Raw genomic sequence first — 25,096 nt, forward strand, 5'->3', positions numbered from 1 at the left:
TATTTTGAAAGTAAAGCACACACCTACAGCATGGGTTATCTGTGCTCTGCCCAATACGGGTATCGAAATCCGTTTTCTTCAGTTGTAAGTCCGCAGAAAGAGCACTTTGCTATTGGGTGGCTATTCAAGTTTACCGTACAATAGGTTATATCTGGTTTGCTCAACTGCCGTCCACTAGGGTAAAAATTAATAATAAATTAGTGAAGACAAAATATAATTTATTTTTAATCCACTGTACTTTGAGGCTTAGTTATTTAATGTTCACCACCTATTGTGTAGGTCTATATTATTCAATACCAATAAACCACGTGCCGCTAGAGGGGCGAACAGTTAACTTCAGTATTTTATTTTATATTTTGTTTCGTTTTGCTCCACCCACAATGACACATCGGTATCTCTGCGGACTTACAACGCTAAAAACCGGGTTTCGATATCCGTGGCGGGCGGGGCACAAATAGCCCACCGTGTAGCTTTTTGCTTAATTGAAAACAGAAATGTTTTGCTTTAAGAAGATTTTAAGAAATATAAATTAAAGCGTAATATACTATATTAAATTCATTACCACTTAGATGAATGTGTTTGTGTTTTCTGAATTTTCGCACAAAGCTACTCGAGGACTATCTGTGCTAGCCGACCCTAATTTAGTAGTGTAAGACTAGAGGGAAGGCAGCTAGTCATCACTACCCACTGCAAACTCTTGGGCTACTCTTTTATTAACGAATAGTGGGATTGACCGTCACATTATAACGCCCTAACGGATGAAAGGGCAAGCATGTTTGGCGCGACGGGGATGCGAACCCGCGACCCTCAGATTACGAGTCGCACGCCTTAACACGCTTGGCCATGCCGAGCACCACTTAGATGAAAACACGTGTAAAGCTGAGTTAATGATTTAAACGACGCTATAGTGTATGAAATTATTATAAACGGAACCATAACTGTTTTCCAGAAAACCTACATTTTCTTTGTATTTCCATTTTTATACATTTTCTTTATTGGTTAAATAACGAAAGCAAGAGCAAAACACTGAAGCTGGATTGTGAATATTTTTCAGTTGAGAGATTTTTTTCTGCCTGAAACATTTCACAAAAACTTCTACTTCTCATGAAGGGAGAAGACACTGTTTAACTGAATTATTCCGGTTGTAATGGTTCATCTCAAGTCACAGATAATTTATATATACACATAACGAAACTGTTGTTGTTCACTTCGTTCCAATTGGTTCTTTGATCGCACGCGACATGCCTCGAACGCTGCCCGAAAAGAAAGCGTAACTTGCACTCGTATCTGTTTAATGGCTGCGTTACCTGAAGCGAAAACCGAAGAGAAAAAGATAATTTTGTATCTCCTCGAAAGAACTGATTTTAATGAAGAGAAAATTGAGCCACTGAAAAAAATTCTTGTTTCAGTTACGATAATCTCCGCTCTCGACTCTTTATTGGTCGAAAAAAACAAAGTTGATGTAGCAAGCTTGCCATCTTTAAATCAACTGGACTAGTGATAATAAAATACCTAATATCATGAACGTGTATATGTAATTTTTGTTTCTATCCTTTCACGTCTTTCTATCCAAATAGTACACGGCATATAACAGTTTAAATACATTGCATTATATCTCAAATTGCTCTGATCTTCCTTCTGTTGTTATTTCTGGCCTCTGTTTTATTCTGGCCTGTATTGATCATTATCAGAAAGCCTTCAACTATGGCTTGACTACATTACAGTCCGAGGATTACTTCCCGCTGTGGGCACACTAGACAGCCCAATGTAGCTTTGCCTTAAAAAGACAAAGGATTTAATCATAAACAAATGATAATTTTTTTACTGTTAACTTTCTGTTTCAGTCGTTATGTTCACGAAGTGGAGATGGTTGAACTCGGACTGAAGATTTAAACTTACTGACCAGTTATAGCTCATCCTCGTTTACCAATGAACTCCAAACACAATATTTATCGTAAACCTTTCAAGTCACTTAAAGTTTCAGTGGAAGTTCTAAGTTACTTGATATGAACTTTTGAAAACTTTACAACAACGACTCCTTTCTCATCCGCAAAATAATCAAACAACGTTATTTTGTGGTCATTTATAATATTTTATCGACTAAAGTGACACTAGGAGTGGTCATCTATAATATTTTACCGATCAAAGTGACATTAGAAGTGATCCCCAATATACTTTATCAACCAAAGTGACACTAGGAGTGGTCATCTATAATACTTTACCGACCATAGTAACACTAGAAGTGGTCATCTATAATACTTTACCGATCAAAGTGACATTAGGAGTTATCATCTATAATACTTTAGTGACAAAAGTGACACTAGGAGTGGTCATTAGAAGCACTGTATCGACCCAAGTAGCACTCGAAGTGATTAGCTAATGAACTTTATAAACAGAAAGATAATCTATGAAGTTAAGTATGCTTAATACGTGTTAAAAATCGCAGAAAGTGAAACTTAAATTAAAGTACGTTTAAAAGATTTGTCTACTTATATTATCGACAGTTTCACCTTCTTAAATGTCATGATAGATGTGGTTTTATTTTAGTAGGTACTCACATAACAAAACTTCCATAAACGCCTTCAACGAGCAATGTTTAGGACAGTGAAATATTTTAAGTTTAATTTTTGCCTAGTCCGAAATTTTTCAAACTTTTTCGACTCGTGTTTGTTAGTTAGTTTGTGTAGTAGAAAATTTAATAAAAATCAAATACTCATGATTTCGCTTGGAAAAGTAGTTTTTCATAATAAAATCTTTGAAAACTTCTGACATTCTGAATTAAAGGAATCCCGTTGTGAAAATGTCACCTAAAGATTAAATTGGTAAGATAATATTCTAATTTTTAACACTTTGTATTCATTTTCAACAACAGCAAAAAATTAAGCCTTTAATGTGTCGATTACCAAACGCAACCCATAAGATGCGTTGACTAAAGTTTATCTCTCAAACAATTGTAGTATTTTGAAAGTAAGTACGATATGGGAATGAGTTCCTGCCTAAAAGAACATAAAAAAAGCTCCAGTTCATATGAAAAGGTATTTTATTGTCTTCTTTTCCAATCAATTACTCTAAATTTAGTAGTTGGGTTCGAACCAATTGTTTTTTTTAGAATGATAGACATTTGAAAAAACTTGAAGTCGACTTACTGATTGTGCCATTTTATGGCGCAATTGAATCTGTTTTATACAGTGGTTTGTTACGGATTTATAAGCAAACCAATAACGCGGACTGAAATGAAAGCTTGCATAATACGAAAACGTAAGAACTGGCAATTCTTTCTCAAAAGAAAACAAACATGCCTTAGACATGTGAGAGCCAATTCAACTTCACCAGCTGATACGTTAGTTTTAAAAGTGTTTTTTTCTTAAAACAAAGTCACATCGGGCTATCTGCCGAGTTTATCGAGAGGAATCGAACCGTTGATTTTAGCGTTGTAACTCAGTAGATTTATCAATGTACTAGCAGGGAACGTTTCGTAAGTTTAAAAGAAAAATGTATTTAAAGAAGTTAGAATTCCTAAAATGATTGGAATAATTTATAACTGTTTCTTGTTTAGAAAAGCAACACATAATGGTTCATTATATAATCATTCAGAAAATCACTTAAAATGATATTAATAGAGATACTAACTTCCAGGGAGAACATTTAGATGAAATTAATTAATAAATACATTTGTTTGTATTAAAATTTGAAGTACAACGTAAGATACTTTAAGAAGAAAACAAATTTTCATTACTATAAAATAAACATGTATAAAACTCTTGAAAACCAACTTTTTCTTAACAATTTAAATAACTATCCACACGTGCTGGACATCGTGAACAATAGACAGAATATTGTTTAAAACGTTTGAATAAGCTAGAAACTACTTCGTTTCAGATTGGTTAAATACATTTAGTAATAAATTCTCGAGTAACGTTTCAATCAATTATAAGTATAAGATGGAAAGGACGAAACGACATCGAAATTCGTTAAAATTCAATTTCAATTTAGAATATTTCGTTGAGAAACGTTTAGAAAAGAATATAGAAAGTTAGAAAACAGCATTCAACAAGTGAAAAGAAACATCGTATAAGGAGAAAAATCACAAGTACCTTTGATAAATTATTTTACATTATATATATATATATATATATACACTGACTCTTAAAATACGACACAATATTTACTCTTTTCTTTTCTTTTTTTTCAAATTATTTACGATATTTACTTTGACACGTAACTTGAATGTATTAAAAGAATGTGGATCTGTTTTTCCAGCACATTTCGTAACGATCTTGAAGTCGCCAGAGTCACAAAACAGTTTCGATTTCAGTAATTTCGGTGCTTCCAAAGGATTCACGAAAGTACCTGCCAAAATTTTCATGGGAGGGACGTAACAGGAGAGTTTCGTTGGTGCGAAGATGTCGGCAGGATAAGTCTCTAGGAGTCCCGAGATCATCCGGAGAAGCCCTAGCGACAGAAAAAAAAAAAGACGAACGTAATTACAACTCAGAACCGAGTAAGAAAATTAAGTATATAAGTAGAACAGGGATTACAAACAACTAACGTATTACATCAAATTAGTGACTCTCTTAACGGGTTTAATAATTTAAATAGTAGAAGTGTTCATCTGCTTACTAAATCAGTGACTGTCTCAACAAATTTCGTAATATAATAGCAGAACTGTTCGTCTCCTTCAGTGACTGTCTCAACAAATTTCGTAACTTAAACAGCCGAACTGTTCATCTCCTTACTAAATAAGTGACTGTCTCAACGAATTTCGTAATATAATAGCAGAACTGTTCATCTCCTTACTAAATAAGTGACTGTCTTAACGAGTTTAATAACTTAAATAGTAGAACTGTTCATCTTCTTACTAAATTAGTGACTGTCTTAACGAACTTCATAAGTTAAATAACAGAACTGTTCATCTCCTTACTAAATTAGTGACTGTCTTAACGAGTTTAATAACTTAAATAGTAGAACTGTTCATCTTCTTACTAAAGCAGTGACTGTTTTAATGAACTTCATAAGTTAAATAACAGAACTGTTCATCTGCTTACTAAATTAGTGACTGTCTTAACTAGTTTAATAACTTAAATAGTAGAACTGTTCATCTGCTTACTAAAGTAGTGACTGTCTTAACGAACTTCATAAGTTAAATAACAGAACTGTTCATCTGTTTACTAAATTAGTGACTGTCTTAACTAGTTTAATAACTTAAATAGTAGAACTGTTCATCTGCTTACTAAAGTAGTGACTATCTTAACGAGTTTAATATTTAAAAAAAGTATAACTGTACATGTTCCTAAATCTGTGACTGTCTCAACGAGATTAATAGCTTAAATTGTCAAACTGTTCATCTTCTCATTAAGTTAGTGACTGTCAAAACGAGCTCAATAACGATAACAACGATCTTCTAATCACGTGCACCTGGAGTGATACACCTGTGTATGAGTTGAGCCATTTTATGTGGATATAAATGTGGGGGTGTCCTAACTTTTTTCTCGGTTCAAATATGCATTTTTGTAGAATTACATTTTACAGAAGATCTTGAAAAGTTTTTTTTTCAGTTTTAATTGTTTAGTTATATTCCTATAATCTCTCAGTATTGTTAAAATTGAGATTAAATATCTATATATCCAGAAATGTTACAAAAATACACAGGCTTTCATAGGGTGTCCTAACTTTTTCACATGACTGTAGACATTCCCAGCACAACTATATATATAAACAAAGAGCCTAGGCATGGGCAACCCAGTATCACCAGTTCTAGCCAATATTTCTATGACACAAGTTGAAACACAAGCAATTAACACAGCATTACACCCACTACTATACTGGTACAGATATGTAGACGACACGATTGCGGGATTCAAATCTTCAGAACACACACTTAATTTTTTCAATCACATTAACTCTATACATCCCAACATTAACTTCACACGTGAACAGGAAGAAAACAATCAAATATCATTTCTTACTCTCAAAATTAAAAGAACTGACACACAATTCAAAACAGAAATCCACCAAAAAATCACCCATACTGGACTATACATTCCTTGGGACTCAGCACATGAAACAAAACAAAAACTCAACATACTAAGAAACCAAATAAACACAGCCATAAAACTATGCTCACCAGATAAAATTAACGATGAATTAGACAAAATAAAACAATATTTCATCAACATCAATAAGTTTCTGCCACAAACCGTAGAAAACATTATACGCACACACCTAGACAGAAAGCAAAATCAACTAACAAAAGTAAATATATCCCACGAATTAAAAAATCACGAAACCATATACTGCTGCACACCATATATTCCCGACATCAGCAGAAAAATAACCAACATTTGGCAAAAACTAGTAACAAAATATGAAATTCCAGTTAATACCAAATTTATTCAAAAACCAGGCACAAAACTGAGGTCTATACTATGTAAAAACTACACTGACGAACACCATACCAACATTATTTATAAAATACAATGTGATAACTTCCACGACTTCTATATTGGAGAAACAAGAAGAAAAATGGAAACCAGATTTAAAGAACACGAAAGTCACCTTCACACGTTTTCGAACACTGCAAATCAAATAAACACAACATAACCATAGAAAGCACCCAAATACTAAATAAAGAAACAAACATAAACAAAGGCAAAATTAAAGAAGCCTTACCCATACAACTACTCAAGCCCAAAATAATCCTATACAAAGGAACACCTTTATACCTATATTAATAAATATAATCCAACAGCTAAACACGCCCTCTACATTCCTACACTCATCACACAACCGCCTTGAAACATGTGGTCAATTATCAGTCAGTTACTTCTTTCTTTCTTTCTGAACGTGGCGATGACCGAAGAAGGTCGAAACGTTGTTCGCTCCTTTACATAGTGCTTTCTCGATCCATACCAGTCGATTTTCACATGTCGTTACGTATAAACTGAAACTATGGCATTACGGATAAACTTAAGTTGTTGGGTAATAAACAACTAAATATATGGCGTTGCGTATAAGCTGAAGCTATTGGGTAATAAATAACTAAATGTATGGCATTACTTATAAACTGAAGGTGTTGATAACTGACTGTATGGCGTGTCGTATCAAATAATCTGAATATGGTTGAGTTTTTATTAACCTTTTATAACTTCATATCTGCTCACTTTACAAATTCACTTCTTGACGAGAAAAAGGGTAATAAATAAATCGCCTTCCAGTGATTTTTTTGTTGAAAACAAATATCTCGCAAATCTGTGCAATAGATATTTATAACACAACAGATATTTATAACACAACAGTATTGATAACACAACAGATATTTATAACACTACAGTATTGATAACACAAGAGATACTTATAACACAACAGATATTTATAGCACAAGAGATATTTATAACACAACAGATATTTATAGAACAACATATATTTATAACACAACAGTTTTGATAACACAACAGATATTTATAACACAACAGTTTTGATAACACAAGAGATATTTATAACACTACAGTATTGATAACACAAGAGATATTTATAACAAAACAGATATTTATAGCACGAGATATTTTAACACTACAGTATTGATAACACAACAGATATTTATAACACAACAGTTTTTTTAACACAACAGATATTTATAATACAACAGTTGTGCTAACACAAGAGTTATTTATAACACAACAATTTTGATAACACAACAGTTTTGATGCTCTCGTGTTATTCTTCCTGAGTTTTCAATAGTGGTTTAAAAGTGATGGATTTCAGGGAGCTTCCAAAGAATCTTTCATATATCTTATCAAGATACTTTTACTTGCTGTGGTCTTCTAGACGGAAGGACACGAAACAAGATATTTACTTAGTGTGTTCTAAGATTAACAGGGCCTGGTGGTTAAGTCGCTCGCCCGCAATTTCCTCACCAAACCTTCTCGCCAATTTCAGTTACCTTTGATATAGAGCAGCCTAAGAGATGGCGGTGGTTGGTATTGACCAGCTACCTTACCTCTGGCCTATCACTAATCAAATTAGACAGAGCTATCGCATGTAGCACTCAAGTAGCTTTGCGCAGTATTCAACAAAAAATAGGCCCGGCATGGCCAGGTGGGTTACGGCGTTGGACTCGTAATCCGAGGGTCGCGGGTTCGAATCCCCGTTGCGCCAAACATGCTCGCCCTTTTAGTCGTGGGGGCACTATAATGTGACAGTCAATCCCACTATTCGTTGGTAAAATAGTAGCCCAAGAGTTGGCGATGGATGGTGATGACTGGCTGCCTTCCTTTTAATCTTACACTGCTAAATTAGGGACGGCTAGCGCAGATAGCCCTCGAGTAGCTTTGTGCGAAGTTAAAAACAAAACAAAAAATAAAACAGGTTTTGGTTCAGACCGTCAGCGAAGGAAGGTATAGTACAAAATGTATTAAGTCTGTTCAATTATCCTGAATTTGGATAGATGTAATTAACACGTCTCTTTAGATAAAGGTATAGTGATGGGGTTTTTATTTTCATGACAGTAACCAAATCAACGTCTTTCATTTCTCTGTTCAGCGTCTTCTTAATATTTCATTAGTTTGCCTAAAGCAAGAAGTTGAAATTCTCCAAATCAGTAACACGAACAATCTCTGAATAAAATGTGGTTGGTCATACCTGATTCGACTGCACCATTGACTGTAGGCATATATTTAAACTATTAACTGTATATATTATCCAATCAGGTTGTAAAATGGACCCCCCTATTTCAAGAAACAAACATTACCCACTAAGGTTACCATTTACTTAAAGCAGCACATATTATGCACTAAGATTGTAAGTCAGCACCCCCCTTTTGAAACAATTGCACTTTATCCACTAAGAAGTTAAGGTGGCATCCATTTCAAGAAACTTAAACGTTACTTATTTAGACAGAAACTTGTCCCCATTACAACACACACTTTCGGATTATCTATTAAAATTGTAAGTCACTATCCAACTTCAAGATATAGACATCATCGCTAAGATAGTATATCGCCACTACACTTACCGCTTGTTGAGTTTTCTCTCGAGTTGCCGAAGCCGTAATCGGGTCATGTCCAGTTCGTGTCGAACCTTCCACAGTTGCGTGTCACACACTGGGTCATGACACCGATGGTGTTTCAGCCTATCCTGAGCTTCAAATACGGCCCCCCGGAAGCTCAGAGACTTCCCCATGCTCTACGCGATAAAGAAACTCGATCATTAATACATGTTTATGGATTGCACATAATTCTATGAGAAAATAAAAACATTTTAATTATATAAGAATTATGTACAAAAAAGTGCCGAAAATTTTATGGATGTTCCTCATGGTCACCACGTGCCTAAATATGGATACACGAGTGTTACAAACATTTGTGAATATTGTCTATGAATCATCAGAGTTACACTAGCGAGCAAACGTATTGCATATGAACTGCAGTAACCGATCTAACAAGATTTTCCAGTTATTAATTCTAATTTTTTTTTTATAAATGAAACGAAATAAATTTTCAGTCCGAATCGTTTCAGGCAAAATCTGAACTGAACTTACCAAGCTAAGGAGAGCAAAACAACCTCCGGAATCAGTCTTGGCTAGGTGCTTTCTGAGGTACTTAAAGTATATATGCTCCACCCCCAGTAAGAATACTGTGAACAGAACACCACAGCCTAGGAGGAGAAAAGCACTCATAAACTGGTTGATGTCTAGGGGATTAGTTGCATTCCTTTTATTTTTCGTTGGTTTGCAAGCCCCCTGTAGCCAGAATCTTTGAAGACGCTCTAAGTCTCCTAACGAAAAAGAATGGAAAACAAGTCAGTTTAAAAACTAATGGAGAACAAGCTAGTTTTAAAAGGAATGGAGGACAAGTCAGTTTAAAAATTAATGGAGAACAAGCTAGTTTTAAAAAGGAATGGAGGATAAGTCATTTTAAAAAGGAAAGCAGGACCAGCTTGTTTTAAAGAGGAATGGAGGATAAGTCATTTTAAAAGGAAAGCAGGACAAGCTAGTTTTAAAAAGGAATGGAGAATAAATCATTTTAAAAAGGAAAGCAGGACAAGCTAGTTTTAAAAAGAAATGAAGGATAAGTAATTTTAAAAAGGAAAGCAGGACAAGTTAGTTTTGAAAAGGAATGGAGGAAAAGTAATTTTAAAAACTAATGACGGACAAGCTAGTTTTAAAAAGAAATGGAGGATAAGTATTTTAAAAAGGAAAGCAGGACAAGTTAGTTTTAAAAAGGAATGGAGGATAAGCAATTTTAAAAAGAAATGGAGGAAAAGTAATTTTAAAAAGGAAAGCAGGACAAGTTAGTTTTGAAAAGGAATGGAGGAAAAGTAATTTTAAAAACTAATGACGGACAAGCTAGTTTTAAAAAGAAATGGAGGATAAGTATTTTAAAAAGGAAAGCAGGACAAGTTAGTTTTAAAAAGGAATGGAGGATAAGTAATTTTAAAAAGGAAAGCAGGACAAGCTAGTTTTAAAAAGGAAAGCAGGACAAGTTAGTTTTGAAAAGGAATGGAGGAAAAGTAATTTTAAAAACTAATGACGGACAAGCTAGTTTTAAAAAGAAATGGAGGATAAGTATTTTAAAAAGGAAAGCAGGACAAGCTAGTTTTAAAAAGGAATGGAGAATAAGTCATTTTGAAAAGGAAAGCAGGACAAGCTAGTTTTAAAAAGGAATAGAGAATAAGTCAATTTAAAAAGGAAAGCAGGACAAGTTAGTTTTGAAAAGGAATGGAGGAAAAGTAATTTTAATAACTAATGACGGACAAGCTAGTTTTAAAAAGAAATGGAGGATAAGTCATTTTGAAAAGTAAAGCAGGACAAGCTAGTTTTAAAAAGGAATAGAGAATAAGTCAATTTAAAAAGGAAAGCAGAACAAGTTAGTTTTGAAAAGGAATGGAGGAAAAGTAATTTTAAAAACTAATGACGGACAAGTTAGTTTTAAAAAGGAATGGAGGAAAAGTAATTTTAAAAAGTAATGAGGGACAAGCTAGTTTTAGAAAGGAAAGCAGGACCAGCTAACTTCAAAACTGAATGGAAAAGAATTTAGTTTCGTATGTTCAGATAACATAAACGGTCGTTTTAAAGTTTTTGTTTTCTGTTAACTGTTTTAATCTTTCCTTGAAAGCCAAGGCTTAATACACTATTTATCAGATGGAATTAAACGTATTCTTCACTCGGGTGAAGTAACTACCAAAATTTGCATACCTATTGACTTTGGCTTTTATTCTGAATCATAGCTCGTAGATTCTTCTCACACTTAATGAAAATAAACAGAGAATATATTGTATTGTTGTCACTTCCTCCTCAGAAAAAGAATAACAGACTTCTTACACTTCAAACCGATTGCCTAAAAAATCGGTTTTCTGTAACATTGCAATTATGTTATTGTAATTTTTAGCTGTGATAGTATGAAATTTTCTAGATCAATAGGTTATCTATTTAATGCCTCACGCAGAAATGCAGAATTGGATATTTGTGCCGTGCCAATTTAAAGGATCAAACATCGAATTTAATGTTATAAGCTCCCTAAGTTGGTAGATTAAAATAGAGAAAATCTTCATGTGAGAAAACTGAAACTTCTTGATTTACAAGTACATGTAAATATGACCGTCTATCCTTTAGAAATATGATACGTCTTTCCTCTAAGTTATGACATCTATAAGTTCAAACATTTAGGTTAAAATTCATATTGTTGTTTGTGTGATACACTAACCTTTTAGACAGAAACATTGTATAGGTTGTTTGTTCAGACATATTTGTATTATCACATACTTTTTACTTTATACGAGTCACGTATAGGGACCAAAACAAAAGTATACAACAGAAGTTAAAAGGAGTAAAGTCCCTAAACCTGATTACACAGAGACATTACAAAGTGCTAAAAGTATGTTCAGAATCTTGCATACACACTGGCATTTAAAAATGTTAAAAGTAGACCCAAAACGTGAATAAACTATTATATTAGGAAAAGGTTCAAGTAGGTTGTGAAACCTTTATGCACAATGGCAATAGAAAGAGTTAAAAGTTGGCCCCGAAACAAGAATGAAAACTTACGCTACAAACAACCATAAGTAAACCTCCAAACCTGAATACAAACTTACATTACAAAGAACCATAAGTAGACCTCTAAACCTGAATACAAACTAACACCACAAAGAACCATAAGTAGACCCTAAATCTGTATACAAACTAACACTACAAACAACTATAAGTAGGCCCCTAACCCTGATACAAACTAACACTACAAACAACCATAAGTAGACCCCTAAACCTGAACACAAACTAACACTACAAACAACCATAAGTAGACCCCTAACCCTGATACAAACTAACACTACAAACAACCATAAGTAGACCCCTAAACTTGATACAAACTAACACTACAAACAACCATAAGTAGACCTCTAACCCTGATACAAACTAACACTACAAACAACCATAAGTAAGACCCTAAACTTGAATACACAGTGAATCCTGAAAAATGATCTACTGCTTACCATTTTCTCTGTAGTGTATCATCCATTTGTTAAACATACTTAAATACTTGGAAGTTTTAGGTAGAGCAAAACCATAGCCCGTGGTGGCATACCACGTGCCAACAGTCAACAAACGACATTCGTTGTCTTGTCCTGCGAGGTATTCCAGGACAGTGGCATCATAAATGAAGGCATCTAGTTCCCTAGATTAAAAAAGAACCATTTCTAATCTTCGATTGTATAACTGATTATATAATAATTATGAGTAAACGAGATAATTCAACTAACTGTGTTATATTAACACCCACAAAGTTATTTGTTACGTTATATTAATACTCACTAAGTTGTTTTTTATATTATATCAATACAAAGTTATTTGTAATTTTATATCAATACCTATAAAGTTATTTGTTATGTTATATCAATACCCACAAAGTTATTTGTTATGTTATATTAATAGCCACTAAGTTATTTTTATGAGAATATCTACTAATTTAGTTGTCATGTTATTTTCTTGATCACTCGTGTTTAATAACCCACCTATACCCGGGTTATCATGCTGGAGGTATGTGTTTTCGAATTTACCGTCAAGCAACTGAAGGTTACTCCATTATTATTGTTAAGTACATAAAACAAAGTTGTTTATTACGTAAATAAACACGACACCGAGACTATGCTGTGATGGTTATTAGTTTGTCAGCGGTAAGCTACACAATGAGCTACCTGCACTCTATTGGTCGAGAAGAATCGAACCCAGAATTTTATTGTTGTAAGTCCGTGAGCTTAATTTTGACCTACCGGAAGACATATGGGTCGTTGTTTGGTTAAGTGAACACTGCATCATGACTGTACTACAACAAATATATAGGAGTATTGAGTTAACAATATTAAATTAAATCACGGTGTTCTAAGTATTTCTTCGATATACATTTATAATCAATGTGCACCCAAAGAAATATATATTGAAGTTACTGAAACTGTAACCAGTTCTACTAGTTTCATGTATAAATTATATTAAAGACGCTAACTATTATATTTTGGAGTACAAAGTGCTGATCCAGATGAAGTGACCAAAAAATGGGAATACTATGTTTATTTCTTGATTAAAACTTTTAATAAAGATTCCTCTTATTATATGTAGTGTGAAAACTTAAAATATTTGTCTCATTGTCTGCAGTGTTAAATTTAAATTAAAGATTCATCTTATTATCTGTAGTGTGAAAATTTAACTTAAATGTTCATCTTATTATCTGTAGTATGAAAATGTAAATTAAATATTCATCTTATGATTTGTAGTGCAAAAATTTAAATTAAAGATTCATTTTATTATCTATAGTGTCAAAAGTAAGGATTCGTCTTATTACCCATAGTGTAAAACTTAAAATAACGACTTATATTATTATACCTAGTGCAAGACAAGAATACTATTATAAATAACCAACAATACTTTAAATACAAGGTAAGAATACTGTTATAAATACCCAAGAATACTTTAAAACAAGGTAAGAATACTGCTATAAATACCCAAGAATACTTTAAAACAAGGTAAGAATACTGTTACAAATACCAAACAATACTTTAAACAAGGTAAGAATACTGTTATAAATAGCCAACAATACTTTAAAACAAGGTAAGAATACTGTTATAAATACCAACAATACTTTAAAACAAGGTAAGAATACTGTTATAAATCGTGAACAAAATACTTTAAAACAAGGTAAGAATATTGTTATAACTACCCAAGAATACTTTAAAACAAGGTAAGAATACTGTTATAAATACCCAACAATATATTGAAACAAGGTAAGAATACTGTTATAAATAGCGCACAAAATACTTTAAAGCAAAGTAAGAATACTGTTTTAAATACCCAAGAATACTTTAAAATAAGGTAAGAATATTGTTATAAATAGCCAACAATACTTTAAAACAAGGTAAGAATACTGTTATAAATACCAAAGAATACTTAAAAAAGGTAAGAATACTGTTGTAAATACCCAACAATACTTTAAAACAAGGTAAGAATACTGTTATAAATACCCAACAATACTTTAAAACAAGGTAAGAATACTGTTATAAATCGTGAACAAAATACTTTAAAACAAGGTAAGAATATTGTTATAACTACCCAAGAATACTTTAAAACAAGGTAAGAATACTGTTATAAATACCCAACAATATATTGAAACAAGGTAAGAATACTGTTATAAATAGCGCACAAAATACTTTAAAGCAAAGTAAGAATACTGTTTTAAATACCCAAGAATACTTTAAAATAAGGTAAGAATACTGTTATAAATAGCCAGCTATACTTTAAAACAAGGTAAGAATACTGTTATAAATAACCAACAATACTTTAAAACAAGATAAGAATACTGTTATAAATAACCAACATTATTACTATGAGTTAAGAAGAGTATTATTGTCATTGTGATACTGGGGGGGGGGGGACATAACCGCTCTGTTAATTCGTTTGTTTAGTTTTCACAAATATTAAGGTCGCTATTAAATATTTAGTTGTTTAGTAAATAAAGTTTTTTTTTTTTTTTTTTACTGAGCTTATGGGTGTTTGAGTCCGTTAATTTGGAGGTTATATTAATATTTATTTTATAAATAGATTGCACGTCTGAAGATAAAGTGAAGAGACAAAGATTGATAAAAGGATTTACAATCTTAAAGGTTTTTGTAATATATTTTCGTAAGGTAAGAATAACATACGAACAGATCTATTACCCATAATGGCCCAGCGGTAAATTTGAAAGCACACACACAAGCTGAAAATCAGGTTTTGATGCTCACAGTGAGCGTAACACAGATACCCCACAGGTAGCTTTGAGCTTAACAACAAACAAACATAAATATATATCTACACGTAATTATAACTGAAAGTTGTGATTTAAAAAGATTCCCTTACTAAAACTTACTAAAATGCTGTTACAAACATGTTTACCATGAAAGAAATATAGTATTTAAAGAAATATATATAGAGAGATAGTCATAGTATCTAGAGAAATGAATATATATATTTAAAGGAATTAATGAACATTTATATATATTTATAGTATATAAATAAATGCATATATATATACATACATAAAAATATAGTATTTAAATAAATGTATATGTATAATACCCTTTTTTCACCGCTTTAACACCTTCTATTACCGAGGACCGGTTAAAAGGTTTCATATAATTGTGCATTTCAGGTTTATTATTCTTGAGGACTGCTTCCGTATTACCGTGAGGAATAGTACCAAAACGAAACGGTGGATCCGACAACCAGGGGTTGCTTACCTAGAACAGAGGACGAATTTTTAAAAATGAAAAATAAACACTTGTTGTTTATCGCTCATTCTTTGCAACATCTATGAGACAGCATTATATACTCTAAAAAAGCATAAATAGATAAATTAGCTAAAAGTTGTCATGGATAGAAAATATTTTGTAATATGTATATATATCTTCTTGTAAGATAACATTAGAAAGAGAACCAAGTTTTGTTGGAAGACTGAAACGTTATGTTTGCTTCTTGAGTCCAATAGTAATCAAACTGTGTTGGTTGTGGTAGTGTTTAATGAATCACGTAGTTGGTTACACCCAGGAGAGTAACCAGAAATTCGATAGCAATAGCATGTTAGATAATGGTTCTCAGAGTATGTGATCTATCAAAATAAAATGACTGAACAAAACTTGAGAAGCAACACAAATGTCTTTATTATGTCTTTACACAGTGTGTTATTATTGGAATTGATAGGAGTGTCAGACGTTCCTTGGCAGACTTCTTGAATGATGTGGCGATAAAATTACGATTTGAACTTGACATGTTGGTTGATTACTGTGGCAACAAAGAATGGACTGGGACTAAGAATGTTGGTTGATTACTGTGGCGACAAAGAATGGACTGGGACTAAGAATGTTGGTTGATTACTGTGGAGACAAAGAATGGCTTGGGCCTGAGAATGTTGGTTGATTACTGTGGCGATAAAGAATGGACTGGGACTGAGAATGTTGGTTGATTACTGTGGCGACAAAGAATGGACTGGGACTGAGAATGTTGGTTGATTACTGTGGTGACAAAGAATGGACTGAGACTAAGAATGTTGGTTGACCACTGTGGCCACAAAGAATGGCTTGGGACTGAGAATGTTGGTTGATTACTGTGGCGACAAAGAATGGACTAGGACTAAGAATGTTGGTTGATCACAGTGGCCACAAAGAATTGATCAGGTGCATTGGTTGATTAGAGTGGTGACAGAACGTGAACTTGTACAAAGTTCGACTTGTACTTGAAAGAGATTAAGAGACTTTTACTCCTCACAAACACAGAGGCGAAGTAAACAAGATTTACACTTAGGTGAAACCTAGAGGGAATGTAAAATGAAAAAAACAAAATTGGCAACAAATTGCACTTTCTCATCTAAGCCAACAGAAAAACAACATGAGACACAATAACCTCCTTGTAGTTAAAGTGGAACTTAAAAAGGAAGTTTGAATGCACTAGAGCTGTCCAGCTGTCCCCGGTGACCAAGAGCTGGATAGATATTAAAGGCTAAATGCCGACAAAGGCACTCACTCAAGAGATGTTCAACTGCACTCTATTTAATAGTCTCTGCATTAAAGTTACAACGCTAATATAGAAGTTATATTCACGTATTAGTTCTTCATGTGTAAAACCTAAGTGAAAAGAAAACAAAAGTTTTGATACAATGGCAGGTGTATGTATAAAGCATCAATTATAAGCCACTAATGTAAGCTGGTTAAGTAGGAATAAGACAATAAAGATATAGATTAAAAGAAGTGGAAGCTGTTCAAGTAGGAATAAGACAATAAAGATACAGATTAAAAAAGAGGAAGCTGTTCAAATAGGAATAAGACAATAAAGATACAGATTAAAAAAGAGGAAGCTGTTCAAATAGAAATAAGACAATAAAAATACAGATTAAAAAAAGAGGAAGCTGTTCAAATAGGAATAAGACAATAATGATATAAGTTACAAGAAGAGGAAGCTGTCTTTTGACCATTGCTTGAAGAAGGGATTATTTGCAACTCTGGATGTTGTTTGTAGAGGAGACTCTTGATTATTTTTGACCACTGGTTGCAGAGGAGGTTGTTGATGACTCCTGACCATTGTTTGTAGAGGGGATTGTTGATAACTCCTGAGCGTTGTTTGTAAAGGGCTGTTGATGACTCCTGTCAGGAAGTAAACCCTCTAACAAAGTTCTTCGTGTTTTTTTGTTGTTTTTTTTTTACTTTAAAACATCCCATTATGTAGACAGTAAGGTAGGGTAACTTTCGCCTTACGAAAATTGAAACCCCTTACATGAAGTTGAACTTTGATTCGCTTGTAAAGATATGTATAAATATGCGTTTTTTTATTCTTGAAGAGACATCCACGATACATATGAATTTGCATTTACATATATGTAACATATCAATATTAATATTTTGTGAGTGTAAAAAGAACATTAACATGCCCGCACAAGAAGCCAAATTTAACTTCATATTACAGGATCCAATTTGGTTTTGGTTTTGTTTTGAATTTCGTGCAAAGCTACACGAAGGCTATCTGCGCTAGCCGTCCTCAATTTAGCATTGTAAGACGAGAGGGAAGACAGCTAGTCATCACCATCCACCACCAACTCTTTTTACCAACGAATAGTGGGATTAAACGTATAACACCCCCACGGCTTAAAAGGCGAGTATGTTTGGTGTGACGGGGATTCGAACAAGTAACTCTCAGATTAGGAGTCTATAGAATTCAGAACACTTTCTAACATTCACAACAGTAGCCCTAAAATATTCGTTGTGGTTTTTGTCTTTTAGAACAAATTTTGGTCGATTCCATGTGAACGTTTGTTAAATATAGTTTTACGGCTTAGGCGTAAAAATATATAAAATTCGAAACGGATATTTGAGCGTTCGATAATGTATTGAACAAAATTACAGTAAATAAATAATGTGTACAAGTATTGTTATGAAGATCAAATAGCAGTTTATCTTAATTATTTAATAATGAATGATATTAAGAAAATACTGTCCAATAATGAAGTATTATATATGGATGTTCGTGTAAGAAATAAAGTAAAGATAATCACGAGTCTGAATAAACCGCTATGGGAAATATTGTTTGTTGGTAATTAAGGAAAAAGCTGTACTAGGTGTTATCTAACCACTATGGGTATCGAAACCCGGTTGTTAGCAATGTGAATCGACAAGCATGCCTCTGCGTTACCGGGAATCCGCTCAATAAAAGTAGAAATCAATTGTGAAACACGAATACTAAACATTCCCAAAGCAAAACTAAAACCAGTTGTCGTGCATTTTTGTTTTCAAGTTGAATGTTTTTTGCTATGTAAGAAAAAAAATAGCTTAGGTTTTAATAAATAGAATAGTTTTCTTCTGTTTTTCTCACTACACTTTTCAACATATATGTTTCCAACACAATTGCGAAAGGTAATAAAAATAATAACTACCAACATTCTTAAAATTCGGTGCATTTCCTTACTAATTCACTTATTATAAATCCAGCATTTCTTCCGTTTAGTTAATTATTCACTACACTTGATAATTTGTGAAAAGTTAGTTTTATTTCGAGATTGCTTCAATCATATTTCGCCCCTCCCCGAGTAGCACAGCGGTATGGCTGTAAAGTCACACCACTAAAAACCAAGGTTTGAGACCCGTGGTGGGCAGATCATCGATAGCCCTTTTGTGTAGCTTTGTGATTAATAACAAACAATCAAATGTCTGTCCTACAATTTAGGAAGAACGAATGTGAAAATTACTTTCAAATGTTTACAGATGACCTGCAACACTTTACTCTGAGTCAGTGAAGCGACCTCTATAATTAGAATATTAAATATGCAGTAATAATTATTTTATAAAACAGCCTCGAGACAATTTCATAATCTGAACAAAATGTTAATTACACAAGTCGATTAATTAGAAAATTAGATATTGTACAGTCTTATATCACGAGATTCACTTCTCTGTTGTCCTCTCCTGTTTCCAGTGCATCAACTCATGTTTAACTATGGATGTTTTATCACTTATATAAAGCTCACTTACTACAGATAAGAGTTTGTGCAAACAAAACGATATCTTACAGAGAGCTTTTTTCTAGTGAAGAGGAAATAGCCTAAGGAAAGATATCCGTTTTCATAGATGTCAGCAAAATGTGATGGAACTGAATTTCGTTAAGGATGAGGTAAAACCGTCATTGTATTATTCATTAACAATCTTTACAAGGCAATAATCACTGTACGTTGAAAGCTGCCATTATATGTATATATATGTATGTGGAGTTGAAATGCACATAACAGTTTCTGCAATTTGGCTCGTGCAATCTATATTGATTTTTTGTTTGTTTTTGAATTTGCACAAGGCTATACGAGGACTATCTGCGCTAGTTCTCCTTAATTTAGTTGTGTAAGATTAGAGGGAAGGCAACTAGTCATCACCACCCACCGCCAACTCTTGGGCTACTCTTTTACCAAAGAATAGTGGGATTGACCGCACGTTAATAACGCCCCCACGGCTGAAAGGGCAAGCATGTTCGGTGTGACGGGGATTCGAACCTGCGACCCTCAGATTACGAGTCGAAAACTTTACCATCAGTCCAAGATGGGCCATCTCTACATTGAAAGTCTGATTGATATTCGTAGTAGGAGCTTCTACTCAGTTGTTGGTCTTAAAATCGCCTTAAGATTCTCTATTTAGCAAGTTTATTTAAACCATTAATACATACTTTATTAGATTTTAAAGATATTAGTCTGCAGTTCTCTTGCATTTATGAACATACAACGCTGAAATATTTGGTTCGAGTCCCCATGGATGACAGAATGCTGACAGTCCGTTGTTGAGTTTTTGCATGAAAACAATAATTGCATGTGGTGAGAATTTAGTAAATATTTGAAGAACAGTTTGGTAAATATCAGAAGAACAGTTTGGTAAATATCAGAGGAACAGTTTGGTAAATATCAGAAGAACAGTTTGGTAAATATCAGAAGAACAGTTTGATAAATATCAGAAGAACAGTTTGGTAAATATCAGAGGAACAGTTTGGTAAATATCAGAAGAACAGTTTGGTAAATATCAGAAGAACAGTTTGGTAAATATCAGAAGAACAGTTTGGTAAATATCAGAGGAACAGTTTGGTAAGTATCAAAGGAACAGTTTGGTAAATATCAGAAGAACAGTTTGGTAAATATCAGAAGAACAGTTTGGTAAGTATCAAAAGAACAGTTTGGTAAATATCAGAAGAACAGTTTGGTAAATATCAGAAGAACAGTTTGGTAAGTATCAAAAGAACAGTTTGGTAAATATCAGAAGAATAGTTTGGTAAATATCAGAAGAACAGTTTGGTAAATATGAGAGGAACAGTTTAGTAAATATAATAAATCGTAAAATTTCAAAATGATAGTTTCATGGATGTGTGGAAGGATTTTACACATCATTGATTGAAAGTATTTGATTATTTTCTTATTTTTGATATATCATCAGAGAACAACACACCATCTTTGCATTTTTGTTTATAACATTAAGTTTTGGACAGTTAAATGATTTGCTAAGCGACTTTAGTGTCATTTGATAATCACTCATCTCTGACTCAGAATACATCAGCCATGACAAGATATCCTGCTGACAGTTTTTTTTTCTGATCAGTCAGATAAAGTATACCATCAACCACCCTGAGTAACAGAGAAATTTCAAAGAAGATCTTTATATAAAGTAAGTCTCGATAAAATAGATAATGTCAGTACGTATGAGCAGTTGTGTAATGTTATAAAACACCTTCCATATACTCAATAAAGGGTATACTTATCAAGAAAATTTACATTTATCGCTTCAAGGAACGAGAAACGAAGTTGTTTCCATAAGAAGGGGAATGTTAAGATAACCTATAAGAGAAGTAAAAAGTATTGTAAAGCACCTTCAACCAGTAGAAGTGTACAAGAAAGCAAGAAGTTCATCAAGAAACAGATAAACTCTTTGTAAGGAAGGTATCAATACACAGCATTATACATAATTATGAAACGGTTAACACATTGCATCAAAATAAATTTACAAGAGCACATTCACGTGTTAATGGTTTCCACTGTGACTGTAGGGGTGTTATACAAAAATAATATCTATAAATGTATAAGCAATCATACTATTTCCAACAGCAATGTGGTGAATTCATTCATGAATCCAAGGTAATAAAAGATACTTGACAAAGTGCAAAAATTATAACCTTGGCTGTTTTTTTGGGGAGGATTTTTGAATTTGCACAAAGCTACACGAGGGCTATCTGTGCTAGCCGTCCCTAATTTAGTAGTGTAAGACTAGAGGGAAAGCAGCTAGTCATCACCACCCGCCGCCATCTCTTGGGCTACTCTTTTACCAACGAATAGTGGGATTAATCGAACGTTATAACGCTCCCACGGTTGAAAGGGCAAGCATGTTTGGTGTGACGGGATCTCGAACCCGCGACCCTCAGATTACGAGTCGAGTGCCTTAACCCCCTAATCATGCCGGGGCCATTTTTCTTCGTTCTGATCTCCAAATGAACAGCAGAAATAAGATTAGTCCTAAAGTCAAGATGTCAGAGCAGGTGATTCACGAAACAATACAACAATTTTTAAAAATGGCAGTAGTAAACGTAAGTCGATCTTTATGACCTGAAAATAATCGACTTATCACATGCGATATTGTGTAATAGGCTTACAGGAGCAGCCCACACTCGGAAAATGAAAAACAAACAAACAATAACAACAAATTACGTGAAAGGAAACAGTTCGAATCAACTTATGCATTTTTAGTCAATTAAGTTTTCTAAAATGCAAGATTTAAAACGCCCTCGCTTATGTCACTTCATCTGTATCCGTTTTGGACACGATTTGGAGCTTTTGTTTGATTTTGTTTCACGTAGAAGTTAAAATCGGTTCACTGTAAAATAGAGGTCGCCACTAAGAAAAATAACAATGACTGTGACCGTTAATGCTAAATCTAGATCCGTTCTAAAAGTAACTCACATGAAAACACGTTCTAAAAGTAACTCACATGAAAACACTTTTTAACCTCCAATAAATAAGTCCGCTCACAGAAAGGCACATAGCCCTCTCATACTTTTCATGTTTTAATGTTTAATACTGTTGTCAATATTGCCTTATTTAGAAGCCTTTAATTATATGTTATAAATTCAACAATAATAATAATTATTCTCTGTTGCCAATATTACCTCATTGAAGAGCTTTTAATAATATACCACAAAACCAACAAATTAAACAACAAACAGTAAGAGATATTCTAAACAGTGATAAAAGAATGTTATAATATATTTTTTAATAGAAGATACAGAACATTTAAAGCTTAACATACTCGTTTATCATCTATTCCAGTTAAGTCGTAGTACTCTTCTCTTGTGATCATGAACGCTGCTAAGTTTGCTGTGTACAATGCGAGGAAGACAACTGCAAACATTGCCCATACACTCGACATAAATTTCGCCGTGTACCCTCGAGGACAGTTAACATTGACGCTAGCACCGAATAAAATAGCCCACACTAGCCAGTAGGTACGAAACAGGGAAAACTTGTGATCTACAAAGACAACAGAGTAAAAAATAGACCTTACGTATGTAAGTCATACGGAAAAAAGATAATTTGTAATCTATCATATAAAGAAAATTAGAAAAAAAATAGAACTTTCAAAACTTACATATTAATACGTTATGGTATCAATGTTTCACATCTAAATAATTCTCATGTAAAGGTGCGTATATTTTTTATCTTCTAAATCATTGGACAAATTGTTCATTGAATAAAGATACAGTCATGGCAATTTAGTTGTGGTTTTGTTTGTTTTGAATTTCGTGCAAAACTACAAGAGGACTACCTGTGCTAGCCTTTCCTAATTTAGCAATGTAAGACTTGAGGGAAGGTAACTAGTCATCACCACTCACCGCCAACTCTTGGGCTATTCTTTTACTAACGAATAGTGGGATTTACCGTATTATTATAACGCCCCACGGTTGAAAGGGCGAGCATGTTTGATGTGACAGGGACTCGAGTCCGCGACCCTCGGATTACGAGACGCGTTCCTTAACGCACCTGGCCATGCTGGGCCATTTAGTAAAAGAGTTTTGAATTTTTAAAAAAATTAAAATATAAACCTGATGGAAACTGAAGACATATATATGGGTTTATTTATAATTAGTGACGGGATTGTGTAACATTTTTAAAAACGGTTTCACTGGATGTCGGATGCCGTTAAAAGATAAGTTTAGTGAAGGTGAACTCCACTTTTGAAAATTTTCAAACCGATGACAAAATGGTTGAAAATAAAAAAATGACTACACACAATGAAACTAATACCTTAAATGTAGTTATTCACCGTCGACAAATTTGTGTCACAGAGAACTTACACCAAGAGCGACCTATTTTTAATTTTCTCTGCCCTCCGAAATACAATAAATATAATTCTCATCACTTGGGACAGGACATCCTAAAACTGACCACAAGTACCAACAGCAAATTTCATGATAGATAAATAAAGTCATCTTTTGATACCAGTCATAATTCACCTTCTTCAAATGCATGATTAAAAATAGAATGTTACACCCCTGAAGAGGTCTGAGAGTTAGTAACGTGTAGTTTTGTTTTGTTTTTCATTTGGCAGCAGAATTTTGTGTTACTTAGTTCTAAAACATTTATTTTATTTATATTATAAAAAATGAGATTATAGAACAAGGGTCTTTACTCTTCTAAAAAAAAAAAAAAAGAGAGAAAAAAAGGCACAGTCTCTGTAGTCTTCATCAGTGCTAACCGAGAAGAGGAAATTGATTTCAAAACGCTGTTCAAACAGAGGGTTCCTGTGGTTGCCATAGCGACCACGAGTCCTTATTAAAGGGTAGGTTAACAGAAAGAATCAGAATCCGTTTCTGAACTTATTGGGCAAATACGTTTGTGATTGGTGTATTATTTTCAGATGATATATATTTAGTTTCGACTTGTTTCTGATTTACACTGTTTTGATTGAAATGCTTTCCGTCACTACGTGATGCCACGAGGAGAAATAATTCCTCTTTTCCCCGAGCTTAGTTGCAGGGGCCTTTTTCAATCACAGATTTCGAATTTTAGTTTTATTTACTCTTGAAACAGAATACTTTTAGGGACTCTGCGGAAGTACGTCTAGTTTATGTTGGTCTCAAAATGAGACCGAGTGTTAAAATAAAGTAGAATATAAATAATTGTTTGTTTTTTAATTTCGCACAAAGCTACTCGAGGGCTATCTGTGCTAGCCGTCCCTAATTTAGCAGTGTAAGACTAGAGGGAAGGCAGCTAATCATCACCACCCACCGCCAACTCTTGGGCTACTCTTTTACCAACGAATAGTGGGATTGACCGTCACATTATAACGCCCTCACGGCTGGGAGGGCGAGCATGTTTGGCGCGACACGGGCCCGCGATCCTCGGATTACGAGTCGTACGTCTTACGCGCTTGGCCATGCCAGGCCAGGAATATAAATAAATCTTTGGACTTAAAATCATCCAATCAAATTATTCATCAATAATAATGAAAGTGATTATTTCAAAACTTACAGAATTTATTTCGTAGCGTTAAGCCAAACTTACGATTCGAATACATAAAA

At 33.6% G+C, this 25,096-nt stretch overlaps 1 protein-coding gene across 2 annotated transcripts in view; it reads right to left on the reverse strand.

The window, feature by feature from the left end:
- Positions 1-4,160: 4,160 nt before the first annotated feature.
- LOC143255050 (glutamate receptor ionotropic, NMDA 2B-like) overlaps positions 4,161-25,096 on the reverse strand; it is a 97,416-nt gene continuing 76,480 nt past the window's right edge. The window contains exons 10-15 of one of the 2 annotated variants that reach the window (XM_076510091.1): positions 22,825-23,045; positions 15,596-15,756; positions 12,484-12,665; positions 9,536-9,771; positions 9,011-9,180; positions 4,161-4,452 (exon numbers count right to left, since the gene is read on the reverse strand). In XM_076510091.1, coding sequence (XP_076366206.1) covers positions 4,293-4,452; positions 9,011-9,180; positions 9,536-9,771; positions 12,484-12,665; positions 15,596-15,756; positions 22,825-23,045 — 1,130 coding nt within the window. In that variant the 3' untranslated portion in view covers positions 4,161-4,292. The remainder of the gene's footprint in view (positions 4,453-9,010; positions 9,181-9,535; positions 9,772-12,483; positions 12,666-15,595; positions 15,757-22,824; positions 23,046-25,096) is intronic. The other variant, XM_076510090.1, reaches the window with a different exon arrangement.

This window comes from Tachypleus tridentatus, chromosome 7 (genome assembly GCF_004210375.1).
Source record: "Tachypleus tridentatus isolate NWPU-2018 chromosome 7, ASM421037v1, whole genome shotgun sequence".
In the NCBI taxonomy this organism is placed as follows: Eukaryota; Metazoa; Arthropoda; class Merostomata; order Xiphosura; family Limulidae; genus Tachypleus; species Tachypleus tridentatus.